Genomic DNA, 26,205 nt, shown 5'->3' on the forward strand with positions numbered 1-26,205 from the left:
AAGAGGCTTTTGTTAGCGCAGTGATGAGAGAGAGAGCGAAAGGGGCCTTTCTGAGTGACAGAGGAGTGAGCGAGCAAGCAAGCGGCCTTTGGAAATGACAGCAGTGAGTGAGCAAGCAAGCAGCCTTTGGAAGCAATGGCAGTGAGAAACAGAAGGGCAGTGAATGAGTGGGCGAGTAAGCAAGTGGCCTTTGGAAGTGACGGGGCAGAGAGAGAGAGAGAGAGAGAGAGAGAGAGAGAGAGAGAGAGAGAGCAAGCAGCCTTTGAAAGAGACAGAGGAGTGAGTGAGTGAGACCTGAATGAGATGCCTTTGAAAGAGAGGGAGGAGTGATGATTGGGGGAGAAACCGAGAGAGAAGCCTTTGAAAGAGATGGAGGAGTGAGTGGGGGAGAGACCTTTGAAAGAGTCGGGAGTGAGTGAGTGAGAGACTGAGAGGCCTTTGAAAGAGACGGGGGAGTGAATGAGAGCAAGCAGAAGCTTTTGCAAGCAAAGTGTGAGAGCCAGCAGATGCTTTTGTGAGCAAAGTGTGAGTGAGTGAGCTAGCGGAGGCTTTTGCGAGCAAAGTGTCAATGAGAGGGGGGCATTTGCAGGTGAAAGATGAGAGAAAAAGGGAAAAGTGAGGGGGAGAAGGGAAAAAGAAAAGGCATTGACTTCTGACTTCCTCTGTTGCAGTAGAAGGAAGCATTAACATTGAACCTCAGCTTTTTACTTTTCCATAATAGTATAAACTAGCCATTTCTATAACAACAAATGAATCTAACCAGTAAAACCCCAAATCCCCGCCTTTTTTTAGTCATGAAGCACTGGTGGCACTCGAATATTGTCATATATTTGAGTGGTACAATCTGAAAAGGTTGAAAAGCCCTGCTCTAGAGCACCATTATTGGTACTTTATTTGTAATCAGTCTGTGCAATCTTGCAGATTATAAACAATGATATAACCCAGTTGTCAAAATGATTCTGTGGAACATCTGTAAAAATTATGATGTGCTCTTTAATGAAAAATTGGGGAAAGTTGGAAAAGTAGCCAAAAATGAGTAGTTGGAAAGCTGATAATGCGTGGATTAAAATATTGTGGGATTTATGAATACAGACTGACCTTGGCTCATAATACAGCAGATATAGCTGAGATTGGAAAGAAGAAGATACTGAAAATTGATGTGGCAATATCAGGGAGTACTAGAATAGAAGACAAAGAATTTGAGAAGATCAGAAACTCAAGATCTGAAAATTAAAAGATAATACCATAAAGTTGCCATATTGGTCCTAGTGGTTATCAGCACACCGTGTGCCATATCAAAAAACCTGAGCAGCAGTTAGAAAATCTGCACATTGACAAAACTTCCATCTGTGAATTGCAAATGCCACAATACTTGTATCCACATATTGTTCTAACATGGCGGCGCCTGGAATGGCTGCGGCTGCATTGGCTCTTGAAGGTGAATAGTTTTGGGAGGGATAGTAAGGGCTATAGGCCACATGATCAGGAAGATTTTAATGTGTTTGAGCAACATGGTGGAACTAAGGTAACATACGACATACGACCAACAATCTTTGCTGGTCTGGCGAGTTTCTAGTTGTTTTGGAACTGTTGGTGAGACCGTTAAAAGTCGTTGGCGCTGTTTGAATTTGTTCTACCAGCAGCAAGATCTGACTGCTGGCCCAGTGATAGATTCTACTGCAAATCAGGGCTCTTTCCAGAGGAGGAGAGGACCTGGAGCTTATGGAGCGAAGGAACTGGATGAGGCTGTCTGCAGGCCCAGAGGAAGAGAGAGAGGCTTTTGGAGGAGTTGGTGGTGGCAGCAGCAGCGTGCTCCAGGGGCGTAAAGAAGCAAGGCCTCTTTAAGGAAAGGGTGGAAGAGTCAGGATCAGAAAAAAGGAAAGAAGGCGAGGTTGTCAGAATACAAGCTAACTTGAGGGCTAATCCACATGGAGCCCCATTTCCATCTATCCTGTTTGCCATCGTTCACTCCCTAGAGACTAAAATGGACAATGTGAAATTTGAGCGGGCCCCGAACAAGGAGTATATATCGGAGGTGGTGACCCTTTGAGAGTTGTATGCAATGAAATTTCATTTTGATGTATGCTAATTGGTATACATTCAAAGTGACAATAAAGTTATCATCATCATATACTACATGGATACATTACAACAGGACCTTTCAACCTTTTCACCCATTGTACCACTTTTAGGATATGACAACATCTGAGTACCACCAGTTGCCTAGCAAGGTGTCAAAAACTTGATGATCCAAAAAAAAAGGAAAAAAGTGATGAAGTACAGGTAGTCCTCGACTTACAACAATTGCCAAGCATCTGAATGTAAATCACAAGACCCTGGAGATGCTGCAACTTTCCAGCTGATCGGCGCTTCTTCTGGGCTCAGCAGAAGCACTGGGATCAGCACCAAGCTCCAGCTGGAGCCTGGCGCTTATCCTGACACTTCTGCTGAGGCCTGACAGCCCTGCAGCTCCAGCCATCTCTCGCTTAGGCTTGTACGGTGCTGCCACCGGTTCAATTCATTCCCCTCCCCCGCTACCACTTTTCTAGGATGGTCGCATACCACCTGCTAGGTGCCAATGTCCTACAGGTGGTACCCGTACCACTGGTTGAAAAGCCCTGCATTACAACATCCTAGGTTCTTCAGAAGAATTTGATGCATATGAAAGCCAACAGTAGCTAAAGATTTGGAGCTGTGACTCCAAATTGCAGTGATATTGATGATATCTGTTTAGTCATATCCAATACTTGATGATTCTATGGGTCAGGACGTCTTCCCATATCTTCCAATCTTGCACTGCTTCTTTGGGATTTTCTATGCTCTGGGTGATGTCAGCTTTGATGGTGTTTAGCCATAATGTTCTTTGGCAGCCTGATTTCCTTTTATCACTAACTTTTATCAACACAATTGCTTGCTTCAGTGAATTAGCCAAAATAATTGAGACACAGTTTTGTGATTTTTCATTCTAGGGACATGTCTGATGTTATGAGTTCCAATACTTGTTTGTTGATCATCTTTCCTGTCCATGGAATACGCAGGAGCCTTCTCCAGCATCCCAGCTCAAATGAGTTGATTTTCTTCTTGTCTTGCTTTTTTAAAGTCTAACTTTCACAATCATAGCTAACTGTGGGGAACACAATAAAGAGGACTAACGTACATTTGGTTGCCAAGCTGATGTCCTTTCTTTTTATATTTGGCTTATGTTCATCATTGCTGTGCGACCCAGTGCAATCTACTTTTTATTTTTGTGCTGCATTTACCACTTTGAGCGATCTACTCAAAGTGATAAATGCAGCACAGAAATAAGGAAAGTGAATTTTTCCACATTTTTTCCACAATTACCATCAATTTCTATTCTGATCTTTCTGTTCCTTGCAATAGTCATGAGCTTGTCTTTTTGATGTTCAGAAACACCAAAATTTTCACTTTCTTTTTTGATTTTCTTGATCAGATTTTACAGGCCTTCTTTGGTTTCTAAGAGGAGAGTTGTGTCACTAGTGGGTGCTGTGACCCCTTTGAAAGGTGGCTTGGACATCTGGTAATTCCCTTTCAACGGTTGGTGCTATTGTTATAAGCAGAACATTGCTGATGTAAGGAATGAAAGCAATTTTGTGATAATTGGAGCTATCTATAGAGTCACCCTTTTTTAGCAGTGGAATGAACACTGAATTTTCAATCCTCTGGTCACATATTGATTTCCTAGTTTTTCTGGCACAGGTCTCTAATGACACTGGTGATACAGGTTTCAGTAATTCTGCAGGGATAGTGTCAACACATGGAGCCTTGTTTTTTGGCAGTTAGTTCATCACCCATATGATCTCCTCCTCAAGGATGGCCAGTTCTATTTCTACTTCTCTTTCTTTGTCATCCTGAGGTTGGGCCCCTTTGCTCTCTGTGTACAGCTCTTCTGTATATTCTCTCCTGTTCTTTAATGCCAAACTCTGCTCCATGACCTCCGGCTTCTGTGTCTCCTCAAGGGGCAGTAACATTGCCCCTTCACTCAATTGTTTTATCATCTTGTCTAGCTTCTGTTCTTTTAATTCGGGGAGATGGTGGTAAACCTGCTTTCAGGATCTTAGTGTAGAAATCTTTTGCTTTTAATATTGTATCCAGTCTGTATCTGGTCCCTGCATAATTTACCAGAATTCCAATAGGTATTTCCCATCTGAACTGGATTTGTCGCTTCTTAAGCTCATCAGACAAAAAGGCAAAGTCTTTCCTCTTTCTAAGAATTTTTGAAGGTATCGCCTTTAAAATCATAATATCTTGGCCTGTAATCTGAAATTTTTCCTGATAAAAAGCCTGGATAATAGAATTTCTGGTTATCTCCTGGAAAAATAAATCACTACATCTCTAGGTAGACTTTTTTGCCTAGCAATCCAGGAGTTAACCCTAAATATCTTATCCATTTCCTTAAGTAGTTCTCCAGGTTCCCATTTCAAAACAGGAGCCACTGCTTGTGCTATTTCCCATTCCAGATTTTCTTTAGGATTCTCTTTGAGGCCTCTAATATGCAAAGCAAACTCCATGTTCTTATATTCTGATATAATAACCTCGTCTTCTGTTCTGTCAATCTTGGCCTCTGCTCTATCAATCTTCTGTTCAGCATCAATAATTTTATTTTCCAAGTTCTCCACATACTCCATAACTGAGTCCACACGAACATCCAGGCGTTCTATATGTGCAGCTAAGCCCTGGAGTGCATGCACTATATCTTCCCTCATCTAGTTGTTTTGATTCTTTATTTCTTGTTGCAAAACTTGTGTTGACTGCATCACAACTTGCTGGATGTCTGTCAGTGTAAATGCAGGAGGTGGGGGAGAGGGTGGTTGTACTATAGGTTTCATCGAAGTCTGCCCTGCAGCTTGTGGTATAGGTGAGGAGATAACATTCTTAGAAAGCGGGGGCCCTCCCCCACGTCTCGCAGCCATCTCTTAAGTTTCAATTTCCTCTTTCACCTAGCAGAATCAAAGTTCAAAAGAAAAAAAAAAGGGAAGAAGAAATAACAATTCTCTCAAAGTTCTTAACCTTCAATAAGAAGAATAGGGAACAGGCTTTCAAATACACAAAATCGGATACTGGATAAAGTCAGTTGCAAATTGTATCCCTTGCTTTGTAGCACAATATAACAATTTTCAAACACAGTCACTTCACACAGGAGAGAAACATTCCAGCGCCATTTTTACTCCATTTCAAACTTGAAACTCTCTCCTGTTCTTGATGCCTTGTTAATCAGACAGATCTTCCCCTTGCTTGTTTTTAATGATGCCTTTATTAAATATAAATGGTGCTTGTATCTTTTTGACTTGCACAAATGCATTCCTCATATGACCCTTCATATAGTCTGCTTCAAGTTATTTACATCCCTCGCCCCTGTAAATTTAATTGTCCTTCCTTTGCTGTCCTCTGGAAAGTTACATTCAGTCTTCTTGCTTCTTCCCATTTCCTTGCTGCCTTGGCTGATTTTCTTTGCTCAGCTGTTTTGATGTCTTCATCTGAGAACAACTTGCACTTTTTCTCTGATTCTTACATGATATGTATTCTTTTGCAATTCTAATAATGGTTGATTGAATTTCCTGCCACAGTTCATCAGGTGTCTTCTCAGTTTGACTTGAATCTTTGCCAGCAACAATTAATAATTTGAGTCACAGTCAGCACTTAGATATATCTTAAGAGTAAGGACTGAAGTGGTCCATCAATAACTGCAGAGAACACAGTCAATCTGATTATGGTGAAGTTCATTTGGTGAGGTCCAACTGTATAAGTGGTAGTTGTGCTGTTTGAACCATGTATTCATGGTCCTAAATCAATTTTCTTGGCAAAATTTACCAAACAATCACCTGCATTGTTCCTCTCAGCTAATCCAAAATGATCAGTGATGCCTGTCTCTGCATGTTTGCCAATTTTTGCATTGAAGTCACCCAAAATGTAAACAATGTCATTTTGGGGCACTTGTTTCAGAATTTCTTGGACTATGGCATAAAAGCCCTCTATTTCGAGCTCTGTTGTAGCAGTTGTTGGGACATAGACTGGGATAACTGTGATGTTGAGGGGATGGCATGAATTCTGATGGTCATAAGTTAGTCATCGACAGTTGAGAAACTTGCCACTGCTCTAGCAGGTTTCTTGCTTACAATAAACACAACTCTATTTGTTTTCTTGGTATCATGTCCTGAATAATAGACATTGAAATCCTCAGACTGGAAAAAGTCACTGTGTGACCAGTCTAGCTTACTGACACAAGGAGCTCAATTTTCCAACCTGATCATCTCTCATTTGACAATATCTAATTTATCTTGACTCATTACTATGATATTCCAGGTGACCATCTGATATATGTCTGCACAACGCAGACAATTGCTTTACGCCACTGGCTCCCTCAACAACTAGGATTCCTTTTGTCCTGTCGTTGGGGACCCTATCTGGTGTTTGAGAACCTTTCCATAGAAATTTCTTGGCAAGTTTTTGTGGGGTAGATCACCAGGTCTTTCTCCAACCCTGTAACTCACTTTTTGACAGCTGCTCAGGGACAGCAACTGCAGCAGTTCATGTTAACCTGACTGATGACCAATCCAGTATGGAATCCCTCTTCTGTTGTCTTATCATGGTAAATGTGTTGTGAATACTCTTAATCTGACTTTTTGGTTTGAGACCTGTCTGGCTTGTGTGACCCTGCTGGTATATTTTCTGGTGGTATACCTCCAGCATAGCTCTCAACCTTCACAGAACATAAGGGGATATTGTGAACAGTCAATAATTACATAAAATTATTATTTTTTATTGTAGCTGATATTATGGAACCTACTGAATACTGTCTCATATTTTTCCCACAAAACAATCCTATGAAGTGGGTTGGACTTAGAGCGAGTGACTGCCCCAAAGTCAGTCAGCCAACTTTCATACTTAAGGGAGGTCAGAGTCCTGATTCCTAGATTAGCACCTTAACTATTGCACTGAAGTGTTTCAGACTCTTACTCTGTCTTATACTTTAATTTATAACTGAAAACCTAAGACCAAAGATTAGAATCTGCAGCTCTCTGTATTTTCTTGGACCACATTCACCATTGTGCCTAATTATTTTATGGCTAGAAAGATAGAAGATATGTTTCAGCAGCATATGAGGGAGGGGGAGGGAATCTTATACATTGTTTATGTGTTTATTTTGTGTTGACTAGGCATCCTCTCCAGTCTCTTTCCCCCTATTTTTGTGAGCATCTAAGTTCCTAAATTCATTAGAATCTTTCAACTATTGTCTCCATCCACAAGAACTGGAAGGATTGATTAAATTCCAAAATTTAGAATCATGTAAAGGATTCATATTTATTGCTATAGTAGAAATATGACTGGTGACATTTTAAAATGATCACAGTTCTTACCTATATACTTTCTGAATTCTGTTTTTGAATAGTCAGAAAAACATATTGATAATAACATTTATTTTAGGCATCTTCAAAAAACGATATTTTGAAAATTTGCAGGAAAGAATATGAGGTAAGCATTTTGCAGATATTATTTTCTTCATAAGTAACTTTATTTAATATAGATTGATTATAAAGTTTGTCTATGGTTTGTAGAAGAAAATCATGCCATGTTTAACACTGTTAGGTTGGCTTTTACCAATCTGATTTGCAAATAAGTGCCAGCAGAATGAACTGTATTTTTTCCTGTTCCTTCCTCTTTTCTTTGTATTGTTTTCTTTTTAATGTCATTATTGCATATGACCTATACACCAAGACAAACTTTATTAATGAATCATATATTCTTGAAATCTGGAAATTGTAGTCATAAATACTTGTGTGTGATCTGATGTTTATAAGCCAGTGGTTCTCAACCTATTGTCTGCACACCCCTGGCAGATTGCGATGTCATCACAGGGGGTCCGTGAAGACTTGAAGAAATGTTATGATTTAATTCCTAATTTAAGTCTCGGGGGTCCGTAGCCATGGTTTATGGCCATATAAAGTATTTAAAGGGGGGGGGGGTCCATGGTAAAGAAAAGGTTGAGAATCACTGGTTATAAGCTGCTCTTTTGTATTTGATGCTTTTGAATAAGAAGGTATATTGTGATTTAAAAATCTTGCCCAAACCTGGAATGGGCTGCTTATTGGCCCAGTTCCTTCTTGTTACCAGCCATGCTAATCTTGCTCTCTCTACTACTTTGTCCAGTTTAAAACAACTTTTCTGTGCACACCTTTCCAGGTCTTTTTTCCCTACCACTCAAGGGAAGATTATGTTCCAATCAAGGTTTTGTTAGTCTGTTGCAATAAAAATAATATATAGACTTTTGTCACTGGGTTTGTAGCCTGTTTTCTTAAAATAAAGCTATAAGTGGCCATGGAATGAGAAATAAAAGAAATTAAACTGAGGAGCAACATGTAGTGAAAATCCCTTCTTACTAAATCTGAATTAGCAGAAATTGATTTATGGATCAATCTGACAGAAGGCACTCCTCATAGAGTTGTTCCAATCATGGAATTCTATCTGTGTTCATTTGCACTGGCTCTAGGTCTTGTAAGTATTTAGTGTCAGCTGAAAATTATTTCTTCACCAGGCCTTTACAGATAGTCCTTGATTTATGATAATAACTGAGCCTGGAATTTTGGTCATAAGTAATTGCAGTCATTAAGCAAAGTGTCCATGTGACCATCTCACTTAACAATTGCAATTCAAGCACTCCCTCTTGCGGTTGTTAGGCATCCAAGAGTGCCTAGGGTGAGGGAGGCCATGTGCCCATGGGCATGTGGAAACCTGCTAGAGGCCAGAGGCACCTGCCATCTAGGCCCACTGGCACATGGACCATCCCACCATGTCCTGGTCCATTTATCTTTCTGTTGCCTAACTTTATTTTGCATGTGAGCTCCATTCTTGCAGTGGTTTAGAAGACTCATTCATGAGATTTCTAAATCATCATGAAAACAAGGCATTCATTAGTGTCTCCTCTGAGAGGAAAATATAGTGAAATTGGTATTTTGAAAGGCTCTGGGCCTCAACATTTCAGAACTCTGAAATGTTGGCATTTGAAACCTCAGCTTTCTCTTCTGGAATCTACCTCTTTTGCTAGCATCCTTATCTCAAGATGAGAATTCAAAGCTGTTAATCTGAAAGGCTCTTCTCTAGCATTTCATCAGATTCTAGATCTGTTCCTCCAGTGTGCAGGAGGATTTCCCTTCCCTGCATGGAGGAAGGGAAATCCTTGACATGCTGTGAAAATGGACCTCATAATTACAGAGCACTTGGCAACTGGTTGTTAATACGAACAGGTTGTCAAGTGCCTGAAATATGATCATGTGACCAAGGGTAATATGATGTTTTATGATGATGCTTTATGAGCCATAGAGTACCTGTTCTGTGGTTGATGTAACCATGAAGCTTGTTTTTTTTAAATTTATAAATGTTTTATTAATTTTCTATTTTCACAATCAAGTGCCCAATAGATAACGTGATGATTGAGTCCATTATTGATTCCGTGGTACATGTAAGCTTCTTCAAACTAAGTCCAATATTACACCCTCCAGTACATCCACTCTTCTTCTGGTAGTAGACATTTTTCCACACTAAGCAAATACAATTCTTATTGTTGTTAGTAAATATACAATTGCATATCAACATTTGTTACATTTTTCTAATAGTGTCAATAATATCAGTTTAGACTATCTTTTCTAGTCAAAGCATATCTTAATTGTATTTGCACTCAATTTCCATTTATTTAGTCCATATCATAGTTTTGCTTTTTTCAATTTTAATTTCCCATCCATTTTCCAAGTATCCCAATCATTTATAATTTCAGAACAAGTTATATTTGGGTAACCAAAAGCTTCCCTTATTCAAAGTTCTTAGCATATTCTTATTTCCATTTTCATATCAAGATATGTTCTGATTACAAATCCTATCTATCTAGCTATAATAATACTTCTATTTCTAACAATCTATTCTTAACCATATTCAAACATCTAATTAGTAATCTAGCATTCCTTTTAATAGGTCAAAGCTTCTGTTTCCTTCAATCTTACTCTAGCTTTCTTCCTTTCCCAATTAACTTTCCAAGTCGGTGCATTTGGATCATCAAATAATTCTTCCTCTATTTTTGTATATATTATTTGAAACAAGAGAAACAATTTAATTAAAGTATTTTTGGAAGAACTAGCCTGTTGATCCTTCTTCAGTTCCCGACAGTTCTGTTAACGACTTTATCTTTCATTTCATCAGCTCTCTTTCCTTATCTTCTTGCTAGCAATTACTTTTTAAATAAAAATCTTCTTTACTGAGATGCATAAAAAGTATGATTTGAACTTTTTCCACAGCATAATTTTTTTTTAAATCTGATCAGAATAAAAACTTGACTTCTGTGAATTCAAGAGAAAAAAGTATCCGGGGATAGAAAAAATTATTATAGTAATGGTTCTGCATTGTTTCTCAGATGGTTTAATGGTTATTTAACTACGTACTAGACATTAGTCCAGTTCTATATTACAATAGAGTCTAGGATTGCACTAGATTAGGGAAAAGATTTTCTTCTTTAATCACAGCCTTATTGTTTTACAAAGTTTTGGATTAAACCAAAAGAATCTGTTCCAAGAATTGTGACTTAGAAAATTTGCTTTTAATTTAAAGAAATACTACCAAACCTTTTGATGAATTTTAATTTAAACTTTTGCAATAAAATAGACTTTTGCTATTACAGATTGCTTAATAACCATCGGAAGTTAAAATACAGATATTCCTCAACTTATAATCATTCACTTAGTGACTGTTTGAAATGATAAAGGCACTGAAAAAAGTGTCTTATGACCGTTTTTCACACTTACAATCACTGCAGCATCCCTGTGGTCACGTGATCAAAATTCAGATGCTTGGCAACTAGCATGTATTTATGACAGTTGCAGTGTCCCATGGTTATATGATGACTTTTTGCAAACTTCTGACAAGTAAACTCAATGGGGAGTCAGAATTAACCTTATTATTCACTTAACAACTGTGGCAAGAAAGGTCATAAAATAAGCTAAAATTATTTCAACAACAGTCTTGCTTAGCAACTGAAATTTTGGGCTCAATTGTGATGGTACGTCGAAGTCTACTTATAGCATACTTGAGCTTTCTCAAGGCATTTGACAAATTAGACCACAACCTACTTTTTGGTAAGATAGAATAATGTGGGATAAACAGCATCACCACCAGATGGATGCACAATTGACTGTCTAACTGCACCTGCACCCTGTCCTCAATGGAACTTCATTTACATGCTGAGCTCTGTCTTGGGCCCAGTATTCTTGAACATCTTCATAAATGATCTAATGAGGGAACAGAAGAGGAACTCATCAAATTAGCAGATAACAGCAAGTTGGGTAGAATTGGTAACACTATTGAAGATAAGATCAAGATCCAGAAGGAGCTTGACAGACTTAAAATAGTAGGCCGTATCAAACAAGATGCAGTTCAGTGGTGAGATAAGTAAGGTCCTGCACTTAGACAAGTAATACCAATTGCACATATGTAGAATATGTGGTAGTAACTGTGGGAAAGATCTAGGTGTTATAGTGGATAATAATTTAAGTATGAACCAGCACTACTGTAACAACCAAAAAGGCCAATGCACTTTTGGACTGCTTCCACAGAGGAACAACATCAAGTGATTGAGCCACATTATATCACTCTGGTGAGATTGCACTGGAATAACGCATTTAGTTTTGGTCATCGTGTTACAAAAAAAAGACCCATGCTATCCTGCAATTTGCTGCCCCAGTTGATTTTCTTTACTGTCTTCTTGCTCTCACTGCTTCTGAGGCCTGGTTGCTAGATTATATGGGGCTGGCTTCACATGGCAAAAAAAAAAAGCTCAAAGCAACTTACAGGGGCTGTAGTGCACCTAAAATCTCCTTTGCACCATCCTGTGGCCACATTGGGGCTAATTTTATGTTGTGAAAAGGGGAAAAGAAAAAATAAAGCAGTTCTTCTTGAGCAGAAAGATGCCAAAACACTCTTTTTTGCTTTGTTCCTGGGCCATATGGGGCTAGCTTTGCCCTGTGAAAAATGGAGTAGGAAGCCAAAAGCCCGCCCTCCTTTTTTGTAATGCAGTGTCAGTTTCAGCCTTGCCTTGAAATTCTTTGCAAAAAATGCTCCTTGTAATGTTTTATATCATTACAATCATCTGAATATGAGCTCTAGGTTTTGTTTGTTGGATTATCTTTCTGTTACACATTCCATGCATAGATCAGATATCAAATACCTAAATAGAAAAAGGAATTCATGGACAATTGAAAAAAAGGACAAACAGGGAGAAGGAGGAGGACACACTAACATAGGGATGTCAAACTCAATTTCATTGAGGGCTACATCAGCATTACGGTTGCCCTCAAAGGGCCAGTTGAATGTAAGACTGTATTATTAGTTCAGGAGTGCATTATGCCTAAGACGTGTGCCAAACAGGATTAACATTTCAAATAAATCTGCTAAAACAAATTTAAAACACATACACTATCTAGTTCTTTTTCACATGCCTCTTTGTCCAAGCCGGATGTTTGGCATCTTTTCTTGCCTACAAGTTCATTGATGTTTGAGGTTAGGTTCTGAGCTGTGGAAACTCTCAGGATAGAGTGGAAGTATGCATCAGTGAGTGCAGATGTGCAGTTTTGTTCATCTTCATCACAAAGAAAAGTTGCTCACACAGGTATGTACTACCAAACATGCAGAACATTCAAGCAGCTTGTAGGCAGAATTGGGGCATCGTTTTAGGGATGAACCTGGTGAACTGTGCAGGCCCTACAAAATCATACTTTGTCTTAAGTGTACTGTTACATTGGAGTTCTATCAGCTCCATTTGGATGTTTACAAGTGCTTTCTCCACATCAACTGCAAATGGATTACTCAGTAGTCCAAAATTTAATTTCTGTGCTTCAAAATTATCAAAGCGTGTAAAGTCCATGTGAAGTGTGCTCAGTTTATTAGCAAAATGAGCATCTGAGACACAGCGGTGGAGACTTGGTTTATGTTTGGCAACAGAGAAAGTGATTCAATTTTCCTTGCTGCAAACATTCAAAAATGCTTGCTTTTGGTCTGGACACAAGGCTTTCTACACTTTAATCATGCAGCACTTCAAAAACTCCTCCTCTGTAAATGGCCGGGTTGATTTCGCTGTCTCTTCTGCCACTATAAAACTAGCTTTCACAGCAGCTTCACTTTGTGATTTTGCTATTCTGAACATATGCTGCCCTGACATCAGACTCTTTTTAAACTCTTCCACTTTCTTTAGCTTCTTCTGTATGTTGAAGTTTTTGCAATTGTCCTGATGTTTTGTCTTACAGTGCCATCTCAGGTTACATTCTTTAAGTAAAACAACATTAGTTCTGAAAACAAGGCACACAGTCTTATTTTCAATGTCAACAAACAGGTATTCTGCCTCCCACTTCTTTTGAAAGCACCTGTTTTCAAAGTCCACTTCCCATTTGGCCATTTTGGGGGGTTTGAATACCAGTATAGGCACACAGGTCTTCTTCACAGCAGATGTTGTATATATAGTATATGAGACTGCACAGAAAGTTCAAAGCCCCAGATGCTGTGTGAGGAAAGCAATTGTGAATGTTCTAGGTATCCATTCTGGAGGCTCAGTAGGATGTTGTGAGTTTGGATCTTCTGAGGGGGCTATCGGGGCTGCACTCTTTGTGCCACTCTTAAGGTCCCAATAACCTGAGAAAGAGTCAGCGAAGCAGGAAGGGATGACAGTTGAAGAAACACACGACCCGGGCATCTTCCGTCCTTTCCTTTCCTCCCTTTCCTTCCCTTGCCAGCCCCTCACTCTCAGGCAGAAGGTGTTTTAGCCATGCCCATCTGCCCCTGTGGTTACTGCTGCCACACAGCTCCACCCATTGGAGAGGCTCCCGCTGCCCATCCTCTGTTAGTGCTGCTTCCACTGACAAGACACCTGAAGAAACCAGGTAACTACTCAATCACCTACTACTACTGTCTGCTTGCAGGCCAGATCTAAACACATCATGGGCTGAATCTGGCCTGTAAACCTTGAATTTGGCATGTCTGCGTTAACAGTTTAAAAATTGTATTTATGTTCATTGGAGAGGAAGGGACTATAAGTGATTAAACAGGCATACAGGTAGTTCTTATGATTGTTCTTTCATTGACTATGCTGAACAATGGATTTACAATTCCTGATCAAAGTTCTATCTGTTGCAGCTTCCTGATGATCACAGTATCAAAATTTGGGTACTTGGTGGTACACTACCTTATGGCTGTGGAAACATTGCAGCTCACCAACTAGGCCTAGTATTGTGCAGGTTGCCAGTTTCCCTGTCCCCACTCCCAAGAAGTCTTGCTTTTTTTCTCTTTCTCCATTCACAAGAGACCTCAACTGGTTAGGATCACAGGGGTGAGAAAACTTGCTGCCATCGGAAGGCTACAGCAAGCTAGGCCCAGCAGCAAACATCTGGTGCTGGGCCTCTGATGGCCCCCTCCATCCCCTAAGGTCCCGGTCAGTTTCTTGAGGCCCCATAGAGAGCTGGGATTGTGGTCTTTGAGCTTGGCAAGTCTTGCTTAACTACCACAAAAACTTACAATCAAAATTTCGGGTTCAATTGCACTCATAAGTTGAGAATTATCTGTACAATGGGCTATATAGATTGAGAGGAACATCCTAGTGCCAGCTGTTTGAAACTTTGAAAGGCTAAAAGAAACATCCTAGATATAGTTACACAGATCCATTGTAGTCTCCTCATGTTCATAAACCGGAACTGTTCACTGCACCAATTTCTGCTTCATAAGTCAACATGAAGATTCATCTGACTCAGTAATATCTTACTTGGATGCAGTTACTCATTGAATTCACCTGTTCTATGTTAAATAGAATTGTGATCTCACAGAACATACTTGAAAAGAAATATAGTGATAGACATCAATATATATAGTAACTCAAGTGACAAATATGTGATTTTGGAAACTGCAGTAAAAAAAAGTTGCAAGAAATTCTTACGTTAGGATTCCAAGGTATTTCATTCTATATCTCATCCTAATTTTCTTCTATAAGAGTCAATTTGGCCTCGTGGTTAAAGAATTAAGACTAGAAAGCAGAAGACTGTGAGTTCTAGTCTCTTTGCCCAACTCATCTCATGGGTTTGTTGTTCAGGGGAAAATAGGATGAAGGAGGTGCATTAGATATGTTCACCTGCTTGAGTTATTTATAAAAACAATAAAAGTGAGATGCAAGCAAATAAATGTTTTTTGACCCTATAATATATTTTTGCCTAAAGATATTTTTGTCCTGCACAACGGATACTCACTAAAGTGTACACAATGCATTCTAACTAGTTAAGTCCAATAAATTGAACTAAGAATGCTGATAATAGTTCAATGTCTCCTGAAAATACATTTTTGAAAAGATAGAGCTTTTCTATTACCGAGGAGGTCATAAGTCTGAATACTTGAGAACCACAGCCCTCAACTTAGAGCTTTACCTTTTCTAATTCTGTATTATACTACTCCTCTATTATGCTGTGTTTCCTTCTCTTTTCTGGATTTCTGCATTACTATAGGAGATTCACCAATTTTTGTTGGAGAACAGAAAGAAAAGGTAAGAAAGTTTTCAAAACAGGAGTGAAGTAATCATTTCTCATATTTTTTTCCAATTTTATTCTCTTATTCTCTGTGTTTGCTTTCATTTTTATTATATGTCATTTCATTATTTTTCTCTTACCTTAATTAGAGTTATTTCAAAAATGTTCACAAATATAAAAACAATAAACTATCTGGTAGTTTTTTCCCCATATTTGTCATGATAAACCTTTTCTTACATGCTTACATACTTCTATGTACCATAGCTATTGTTACATCTTAGGTCTGTTTATAAGTTTCATGATAAAATCATTACAGGGCAAACTGCCAGTACAGTTTTCTAGATTTGGGAATAAAATTGTCAAACTATATTATCAGTATCTCTTGATGTTGCTAGATAATCTTCAATAGAAAATATTTTAAAATTAAGTACTATAGAGTAGAGTAAAATTTAGTCTGATATGAAAGACACTGAGTTTTAAAAATGTATTTTCTTTTAACTAGTGAGCGGATTATTGTGATTTTGATTGTTCATTAATAATTTCTTCTTGTAATACAAAAATTGGTGATTTAAAAGTCACTATACTTTTAAATACAGTTACAAATATGAGGACAGGTGTATATTTTTGGTAGTATCCGTAGAGTGATGTAGAAATAAATGGGAAGGTGTCCATTAGGTCCTTTATAGAATAAGATTCTTATAATGAAATTAAAATATACTATAAATAAAGTACATCTAATTAATACCAGTTGGATAAAACTAGAAAAAGGAAATTAATAGATTTCAAAACAACCCTTCAATTAATAATTAGAACTAAAGAAAAAGGGATTATTATTGTTAATTAAACCATTGAATTTATAAAATGGGTCTTTTTAATCCACTGGATTTACAACATTTCTTCTAGTTTATATATCACAAAAAATCCCTCTTGAAAAAAATTCTTGCTGTGTATTTAAAATAGTTTTATGGAATAAAGATATTTCAGCTGTCATTCTTATTTTTTTCTAGCATTTCACTTATAATTAATTGATGAATTTAAGGTATTGAATTAATATTTTAAAATATTTTATTAACTTTGGGAATTTTGAATGGGCACACATTCTTATTGTGAATACTAAGGCAATATATATATATATATATATATATATATATATAGGTACAATTTATTTGGATTCTGTTGCTTATCAGGTACATATTCATGCAAATGTACCATTATTTTTTCTCTATTACCTGTTAATTATGCTTTTTGTTTTTATTTTTAGAACACCCTTTTTAGTTGTATTAATAGAAATGAAAGTAAGTATCTTATTTTATAAAAAACCTGAAATTTGACTTTTTAATCTTGATTTCATTTTACCTTTTAAAAATTATTTTTCAAGAGGATATATCTACTTCACATGTGTAAAACTGACTCAAGCAGAATAGATTGCACTTCTTCTAAATTTAATAGTCTTTTTTATGTATTTCAGTATGTTTCAAAATGTAGAATCTTTTGGCCAAATATTTCTATTAATAGTAAGAGCAATGCTAGCTAGTTCCTGAAATTCTAAACAGAATTGTATATTCAAATTTATCAGCAAAGATGAATATGCTTTTTAATAATAAAACCTCTTTTTTTCCTTAGTGGGATCGGTTTGTTGCAATTACGCTGGCCATCAAACAAATTGCTGGGAATACTGTCAAGCAATCTTTCGAACAGATACTTCTCCGGGCCCTTCGCAGATAAAGACTCTTGAAAATTACTGTGTTTCTGTGAGCCCAGTGTTACTGAATTGTGTGAATAACTATACACAGTCATATCCAATGAGAAATTCAACAGATAGTAAGTATATGACAAAGAAACTTTGACATATAATAATCTGGTCAATTAATGCATGGAAATAACACAATGACTTTTATAGATTAAAGATTGTTAATTCATTTATGGAGTATTTTTTTTAAAAAAAAATCTGCACAATTCTGTATTCTGAAATTAAGGATAACCATATGTCCTGGTTATTCTACGGGGAAAAGCCATAAATATTTTAATAGAGGACATGCTATGCATGAATATCTCTGAAGTTATTTTCAGCATTCGGTTAGGAAAAATTCCTACCTAATATCTGAGGGATCATTGTTAATCAAATTCAAATTTATTATAGCTGTTGTAGCCTGATAAAAACAATATTGAATAAAATAAGTATTATATTTTTTTGGTGTGTGTGTGTGTATAACAGAAAAACAATAATGGAATCAAAAAATAATTAAGCAACTAAAATATTATTATGTAATAATACAGTAGTATATCGTACAAATGGTATCACAGAACTGGGTCTTGAGTCCTTGTCTGAGAGTAGAAGCATTAAATAGAAATTGTATTCCCTACCTGGAAATTTCTTCAAGAGAGGCTATATAAGGGTCAGCTTAGAGTTCTTACATAGAGTACAGAATAACAGAGCTAGAAGTGACTTTGAAAGTCTTCTAGTCCAACACCATGCCCAAGCAGGAGACCCTATATCATTCCAGACAGTGGCTGTCCAATCTCTTTTTATAAAAAACCTACAGTGATGGAGCACCTACAACTTCTGGAGGCAAGCTGGTCCACTGATTAATTGTTCTTACTGTCAGGAAATTTCTCCTTAGTTCTAGGTTCAATCTCTCCTTGATACGTTTTCATCCATTACTTCTTTCCCTCAGGTGTTTTGCAGAACAAGGTGATTTCTCCTCCCCCCTTTTCTCTGTGACAGCCTCTCAGATATTGGAAGACTACTATCATGTCACCATAGTCCTTCTCTTTGTTAAACTACACACACCTAGTTCCTGCAACCATTTGTCATGTATTTTAGCCTCCAGTCCTATAATAAATTTTATGGCTCTTTTCTGCACTCTAGAGTTTCAACATTTTTGAATAGTGTCTGTGGAGATTCTCAGTCATCCAGGTCATAGTTATCTCAAAGATGCTTTTTCATGATGCAACTGAACTTCCTTGGTTTTTTTTTTTTTTGGATGACATTTCGCTTCTCATCCACGAAGCTTCTTCAGCTCTGACTGGATGGTGGGGAATGGAAAGATTTATACTGCTGCAGGCAGCTGGTCATTTGGATTCTTTTAACAAGTCGTTAAAGCTACCTGGAGTGTTATCTGTGTCTTCAGGGTCGCCTGAGTAGTGCAAATGGGTGTGGAGCTTTCTTAGAACTGTTGAAAGGACTGTGTTGTAGACTGGAGATAGATGATCCCTCCCCCTCTGTTGAGAAAGTCCAGTTGCCTCATGAAAAAGCATCCTTGGGATTTTTGAATAGTGGTGACCACAATTGGCTATAGTATTCCAGTGTGTTCTTAATCAAAGCAGTATAATGTGGCACTAACACTTCACATGATCTTGTTACATGAAGGTTGTTGATGTAGCCTAGGACTATAATTTTTTTGGCAGATGCAGCACACTGCTGGCTTGTATTTAAGTGGTTGTCCACTAGGACTCCTATGTCCCTGTCACAGTTACTACTATTGAACCAGTTACCACCTATTCTATACTTTTGCAGAGGAAACAGTATAATAGCATATGGCCTAGAGATTCTGTTGAATCATCAACACATGGACATAACCAAACATAAATAGGAGTACCCTTAAAATGTCCAAGAAGCCCTGGTAAGAGAATAATATCCAGCCTGACTAAAATGAAGACCTTATAAAATTTTAAAATTGGAATTGATGATCTGTCAGGGCCCACTTCAAAACCTCATCCTAAGAAAGCAGAACTCATGGAAGTAGTTTCTTCCAAAAGGAACTTTTATTAGGAGAAGCTGATAGAAGGCATAATAGACAGGATCTGAGAGGGTTTCCCACTCAGATCAGTAGGTTAAAAGTGTCCCAAGCAAACCCCACCCCAGTAGTTCATCCCCAGGAAGTTAAGTCCTTTGTGGGAAAGAGCTGATAATGCCAGTCTGTCTCAGGCTTGTAGTGGTGTTTGTTGAGTTTTCACACCTTCCCTTCCAAAACAGGAGATAAGCCAGATGGCCGGAGGTGCATTCCTCCCCCCCTTTTGAGCTGACATCAAGGGAGAGACAGTTCAAAGAGCATGTATGCAGAGACAGTGAAAGAGTTACACTGTAGCGATAGAGAAAAACAAAGCGGCAGCCTGTAGCGTCTTCCTCCCTCCCTTCCAGGAGTATGGCAGAACCCAGAAGGAGAGAAAGAATAGAATTAGAAAAGCGCCCCTTAAACAATATGGATTCTGACATCCTGACCCCCTTAAAAAAAGAGAGCTCCACCTGTGGGAAAACAGAGACAAATAAAGATATAGGTTAGTCAGGTTTGTTTGGGTATTTTGTGTGAAATTTCTTAAGCAGTTTAGGGGCTTTAATATGGCATTTGTGTACCCACTCATTTTGGGAGGACAGAAGATGTTTCCACGCTACTAGGTATTGAGTGGAGCCATGGTATTTTCTGGAGTCTAAGACTTCTTTAATTTTGAAATGTTGTTCCCCTTCTACCATAATAGCAGGAGGGTGAGGAGCAACAACTGGTCTTAACGGTGACTGTTGCTCGTGTTTTAGAAGGTTGCAGTGGAAAATTGAATGAAGTTGTCTGAGGGACTTTGGGAGTTCTAACTCTACTGTGACAGGGTTCATGATTCTGAGAATGGGGAATGGTCCTACATATTTGGATCCCAGTTTCTTGGAGGGTTGTAAGGATTTTAGGTATTTGGTAGATAGGTAAACCTCCCCTACACTAAATGGTTTTGGTTCAAATCTTTTTATCTGCTTGCATTTTATATGCTTGCCAAGTCTTATCCAAGGCTTTTCAGACTATTGGCCAGGTATTCTTTAGTTATACAATCCACTCTTTTAACAGAGGGATTGCAGGGTCCATTGAAGGGAGTTCAGGCACTGGGTTGGAACTCTGTCCTGTGGCTACTTGGAAAGAGTGTAGCCCATGCTGCAATGGACGGCGTTGTTATAAGCAACTTCTGCAAATGGAAGCAGGTCAGTCCAATTGTCTTGCTGGTAGTTAATAAAGCATCTTAAATTTTGTTCCAATACTGAGTTTGACCATTCAGTCCCACCATTCGTTTGCGGATGATGACTGGATGGCAGTCCCTGGGTGGTTCCTAACAGGCTTGGGAATGCTTTCCAGAACTCTGATGTGAATTGTACTCCTCTATTGGATATGATGCATTGAGGGGCTCCATGAAGTCAATATATGTGCTGAACAAACAGTTTTGCGAGTTTTTGTAATAGGAATCTTTGCACAGGGAATAAAATGTACTTGTTTGGAGAATAAGTCTGTTACAACCCAGATGACTTTGTTTCCGCTACTCTTGGGTAATTCCACAATAAAATCCATGGAGATCTCCTTCCAGGGTGCTGAGGGGGTCACTACTGGTTACAGTAATCCACGTGACTTCCCTTGTAGTCTCTTTGCTGAGGCACAAATCGGGCAGCTGGCCACGTAGCTTTCAATGTCCTTTTTTTATCGACGGCCACCAGAATTGCCTTTTTACAAAGTGCAACGTTTTTTACAAACCCAAAATGGCCTGCAGATTTCGAGTCATGGCACAGCTGCATGAATGTTCGTCTCTGGCTTTTGGGTATGTATAATTTTCCTCCCACCCATGGTAGTCCATCAGTGATGGTGCATAGGTTCTTATGGTCAGGAACCATTCATCGTTTTCTAGTGCCTTTTTGAACTTGATTCCTGCTTCACTTGCTAAAGGTTTTTGGAGTTTGGCTTGTACTCGGGTAGTGACCTGTGCCGCCAGCTGTTTGTCCGGCATAAATGGCTTTGTTTTATCACTTCGAGTACTGTTGTATTGCAGCATTTGGGCCAATGCATGTGCTGGAAAGTTTTTCCCTCCTGGGAGGTGTTTTAACGTGAAGTTAAATGTTGTGACCACCTCGTTTGTTTGGTAGTTAATTTCCAGGTCATTTTTAGTGCTTCCAGGTTTTCTGGTTGGTCCACACCTGGAAAGGAATTTTGTTCCCTTCCAGGAAGTGCTGCCAAGTGAGGAGAGAGCATCGGACTGCGTATGCCTCTTTTTCCCAGACCGCCCACTTCTGTTCCATCTCCGTGAGTTTCCTTGATGTGTATGCACAGGCTGTAGTGTCCCCTCATCATTTTCCTGTAATAGTACAGCCCCCCACAGCCACATTGCTGTGATCTGCCTGAATCACAAAAGGTTTGTCAGTGTTGGGATGCCTTAGCACTGGTTCTATGGAAAAAAGATTTTTAAGTCTCTCAAATGTGGCTTGGCATTCCACTGTCCATTTTAATGGTTGGCTTGGCTTGGCTTTTACTTTCCCCCTGGTTTTCAGTAAGTTCGTAATTGGCAGCACTATTTGGGCAAAGGAAGCAATGAACTGCTGATAAAAGTTTGCATAACCAAGAAAACTGCAATTGCTTCCTGGTACGGGCGGAGCCCATTTTAACACAGCTCGGACCTTCTTGGAGTCCATTTCTATGCCATTTGGTGATATGCGATACCCCAGATAGTCAATTTTATCCTTATGGAATTCGCACTTGGACAGTTTGGCATAAAGGTGAGCCGCCCACAGTTTGTTTAGGACTGCTCTGACCAGTTTGGCATGTTCGTCCATGGTTTCAGTGAATATAAGAATGTCATCTAGGTACCTCCTTTATCAACTGCATAAACACTGTGGGTACTCCTTGTAGAGCAAAAGGTAGAACCCAAAATTGGTAACACCCTAAGGGGCAATTGAATGCTGTCTTCCACTTGTCTTCCATCTTTATTCTGATTCGGTAGTAAGCTTCCCTTAAGTCCAGTTTTGTGAAAATCTTCCTTTTTGATAGTTGGGACAGCATGTCTTTCATGAATGGGAGAGGGTACAGATTGCTTTCGCTTATTGCATTTAAAGCTCTATAGTCTACAAACAGATGAAGAGTCCCATCTTTTTTCTCTCAAAACAGCACAGGAGTTGTGCTTCGGGAGTTTCGCGCCTGGTCAGATTTCTATCGCACAGTCCGTGGGCCAGTGAGGTGGCAGTTCATTGGACCTTTCCTTGCTGAACACTTCAGCCAGGTCTCTATATTCCTTTGGTATTTCGGGTAGTTCTTTTCCCCCTCTCCCACTGCAGCTTTCTTGGCTGGGGTTTCCCATTTCGGGGCTGGGCTGGCACCTTGGTTGATTCCCCTTTCGGGAATCTGAGTTCCGCCGTTTTCCATTCCACCCATGGGTTCCACTTGGTTAGCCACGCCATGCCCAGAATTATGGGGCATTCCATGCCAGGGGTCACCACAAATGTTATAGTCTCTACATGGTCCCCTATGGTTAGTTGAACTGGTAGCATTTCTAGGGTGGCGGGCATCCCCCCTGCTATGGACCCATCTAATTGACTGAAAGATATTGGTTTCTTCAGCCTCCTTACCAGAATTCCTAATTCCCCACTAACGTTGGGCTTATGAGGCAGTGGCTGCAGCCAGAGTCAATTAATGCTAACAGTTCTAGTGTCTGGGTGAGGGGCACAATGGGTCCACTTACCAGGGGTTCGTCTTCAGAGTTGTCATCGGATGAGTGGATGTTCCTCCCGGGTTGGTCGGAGTTCCCTTTCCTTGTTGGTCTGAGGCAGGGAAGTTGATGACTTCCATGACTGATGGTCGTCTCCTTCGGTTTCACTTGGGTCTTCCTGGGTTTTCCAGCTGTAGCCTGGTCAGGTTTTCTGGTAGGGGTGTGTGAGCAGCATTCGGCAGTGCGGTGCTCCTCCTTCCTGCAATTGAAACATCCTGAGGTTCTCTTAGTGGCTGATGGTGATTTTGCAGGTTCGTGGGTGGATTCCAATGGTGACTTCCCCCATGATCTCCCACCTCGCCATTGCCTCTTGGCCAGGTCGATCTCTGCTTCTTCAGCTAGGATGTACAAGTCTTGCAATCAATGAGAGCCTCCCTGAGGGAGGTAGGCATTGTAGAGGTCGTAGTTTAAACCATCCTTGAAATGGCTGAGCAGAATGCCCTTTGGCCAATTCAGTTTGCTGGCCAGAGCTCAGAACTCCTGGGTGTATTACGCCACTGGTTGCCTTCCCTGTTTCACCATCTTTATTCACTCCCAGGCTTTCCAGCTAAGGGGTCTTTGAAGTGACGCCTGAGGGGAGCCATGAATTGATTACAATTTAGTAGCTCCGGTGCATCTGCGTCATGGAAGTCTATGATTCAGACTGCTGCAATGCCATCCAGCGCTGCTTGTACAATGTGGACCCTGGTTCAATCACTTGGGATGTCGCGGCCATACTCCTCCATGTAATTTAGCACCTGGGTCAGGAAGAATCCCATGGCTCCCCATGGTGCTTTATGTCCAGGGGTGGGAACTTCTGGATGAATCAGTGCCTCTTCTTCTGCTTGTGTCGTCTCCCCTCCCTGTCTGCAGTGGCTGCAGCAGCAGCGACAGCTATGGTTTTGGTGTTACCTTCAGAGGGGTCTGGAACCTCAGGTTTGGCTTTCCCTTTGTTGGCCCTCTTGGTGGATCCCAGGCAAATGGTGCCTCAATATGGTTCAGCTTTCTCTTCCTTCATGGAGTCGAGAGCTATTTTCATCATGCCCATCACCTGTTCCAACAGTCAGCTAGAGTGCATCAGTCGGTCTTCCTCATCTTTGCTAAAATGGAGGGACCTCTCCATCTCCACTTCCAGCCTGGCTGATTAGTGCCCCGTCTGAGCGTCCCCTTTCTGGTCTTCTTCTCCCAGTCCTCCTCCTTCCCAACACCCATCGATCACCTGGGCTTATGGTGGCATTCTGCGACCACTTCCTCTTCCGAGGATCTCGAGAAGTTGTAGTATTTGCAGGGGTCTGCTCGGTGGGAGGCTTTCCACCCCCATTGCAGGATCCTCTCTCTCTATGCCATTGTCTGACATGATTTGCTAAGTCCCCTGGTAAGGGTTTTCTTTCCAGGCTGTTTTTGCAGATCCTGTCGAATTTATTTATTAATCAAATTTATTTTAATCCCATTTATATCCCGCCCTTCTCCGAAGACTCAGGGCAGTTTACAATTTAAGAACAAACCAATGGGCTTACCAATAGCCTTCATTCTATTTATATGCCTGCTTATTAGGGCTTTCGCCCCCCCCAAGCGGCATTATTACAAAGTCAGCTTATTGCCCCCAACAATCTGGGTCAGGGCCCATTTCAAAACTTCATCCTAAGAAAGCAGAATTCATGGAAGCAGTTTCTTCCAAAAGGAACTTTTATTAGGAGAAGCTGATAGCAGGCATAATAGGCAGGATCTGAGAGTTTCCCACTCAGATCAATAGGTTAAAGAGTCCCAAACAAACCCCACCCCAGTAGTTCATCCAGTAAGTTCAAATGGGCCAATGCTCAGGTGTTAGGTCCTTCGTGGGAAAGAGCTGATAACACCGGTTTTTCTCAGGCTTGTAGCAATGTTTGTTGGGTCTTCTCATCTTCCCTTCTGAAACAGGAGATAAGCCAGATGGCTGGAGGTGCATTCCTTTCTCCCCACTTTCGAGCTGACTTCAAGGGAGAGACAATCCAATATGTGGCTGGAGGAGACTGTGTTATATGTTATGAATGCAAAAGTTAATGTTAACGTTAAGAGTTAATACAGTTGTAATATTGTGAGGTAAACACTGTGACAGGGGAACACGCAGGAGCTTTTGACAGCTGTCAAAAGCCGCTGCCAGCGGAAGCGCATGCGCAGCCAGTTGACAGCTCTCCGCTGTCAAAACAAGCACCGCACCACGCATGCGTTCCAGCCACGCGGACGTGGAGCTGTCAAACACACTCCACAGCTGATTGGCTCCGGAATCCTGGCGGGAGAAGAACGTCTGCGGATTGGTCCAGCCGGCCAGCGGCCGGCTATAAAAGAGCTGAAGCCGAACACCTACTTGTCCGGTTCTCGAATAAACCTGTTAGTGTTAGCCTGTTGTCTCCGAGTGATCTGTAAGCCACCTCACTGGCGACGAGGGTGGGATCTGCTTCGCCGATCTGAAGTCACCACCAGGGAAGAGAGTTCCCGGCAACCCCGAGCGAGTCACGGCTGAGTCACTCGGAAGTTATAACTTCCACGGCGAAGCAGATAACCGGACCGAGACAGCATGTCCAACTTCGGACGCGTAAGAGAATTCGATACCTGCCACCCGGAGCGATGGGAGTCGCATCTGGGGCAGGTCGAGGGGTTCCTCTTGGTCAGTAAAATTACTGACAACCGAGCAAAAGCGGCAGCCCTCCTGTACATAAGCGGGCCTCCAGTCTATGACGTCGCCGTGGGGCTGTTCAGCCCGATACCGATCGCTGAGGTACCCTACGCCGAGCTCACCGAAAGACTTAACAAACATTTCATGCCTGCCCGCTCGGAGCTGTATTGGAGAGTGCAATTCGCACATCGACGCCAGCGGCCGGATGAATCTGCGAATGACTTCATCTCAGGAGTCCGGCACGCTGCGCGAAGCTGCCGATTCCCGGACTTAGAAGACCGGATCAGGGATCAAATCGTCTTAGGGCTGAGAGACGAACGACTCCCAAAAAAGATCATTGCAAAGCCCGACTTGAATCTAGCGGAGGTCTCCAGGGAGGTGTTGGCGTACGAAGACAGCCACCAGGGAGACCCCGCCCGACCAGTTAACGAACATCACGGAACCGTACACCAAGACGAAACGACCCTCAGCGACGACGACGGAACCATAGACCTGACCGACGTGGATGCCATCCAACGG

General features: G+C 40.4%; 1 protein-coding gene across 1 annotated transcript in view; it reads left to right on the forward strand.

Annotated features, from left to right (window-relative positions):
* The window catches only part of RECK (reversion inducing cysteine rich protein with kazal motifs), a 278,973-nt gene that overhangs the window by 72,464 nt on the left and 180,304 nt on the right, over window positions 1–26,205 (forward strand). The window contains exons 6-8 of the mRNA XM_083377076.1: window positions 7,444–7,491; window positions 16,816–16,849; window positions 17,178–17,375. Coding sequence (XP_083233202.1) covers window positions 7,444–7,491; window positions 16,816–16,849; window positions 17,178–17,375 — 280 coding nt within the window. The remainder of the gene's footprint in view (window positions 1–7,443; window positions 7,492–16,815; window positions 16,850–17,177; window positions 17,376–26,205) is intronic.

Source organism: Vipera ursinii (genome assembly GCF_947247035.1).
Source record: "Vipera ursinii genome assembly, chromosome: Z".
In the NCBI taxonomy this organism is placed as follows: Eukaryota; Metazoa; Chordata; class Lepidosauria; order Squamata; family Viperidae; genus Vipera; species Vipera ursinii.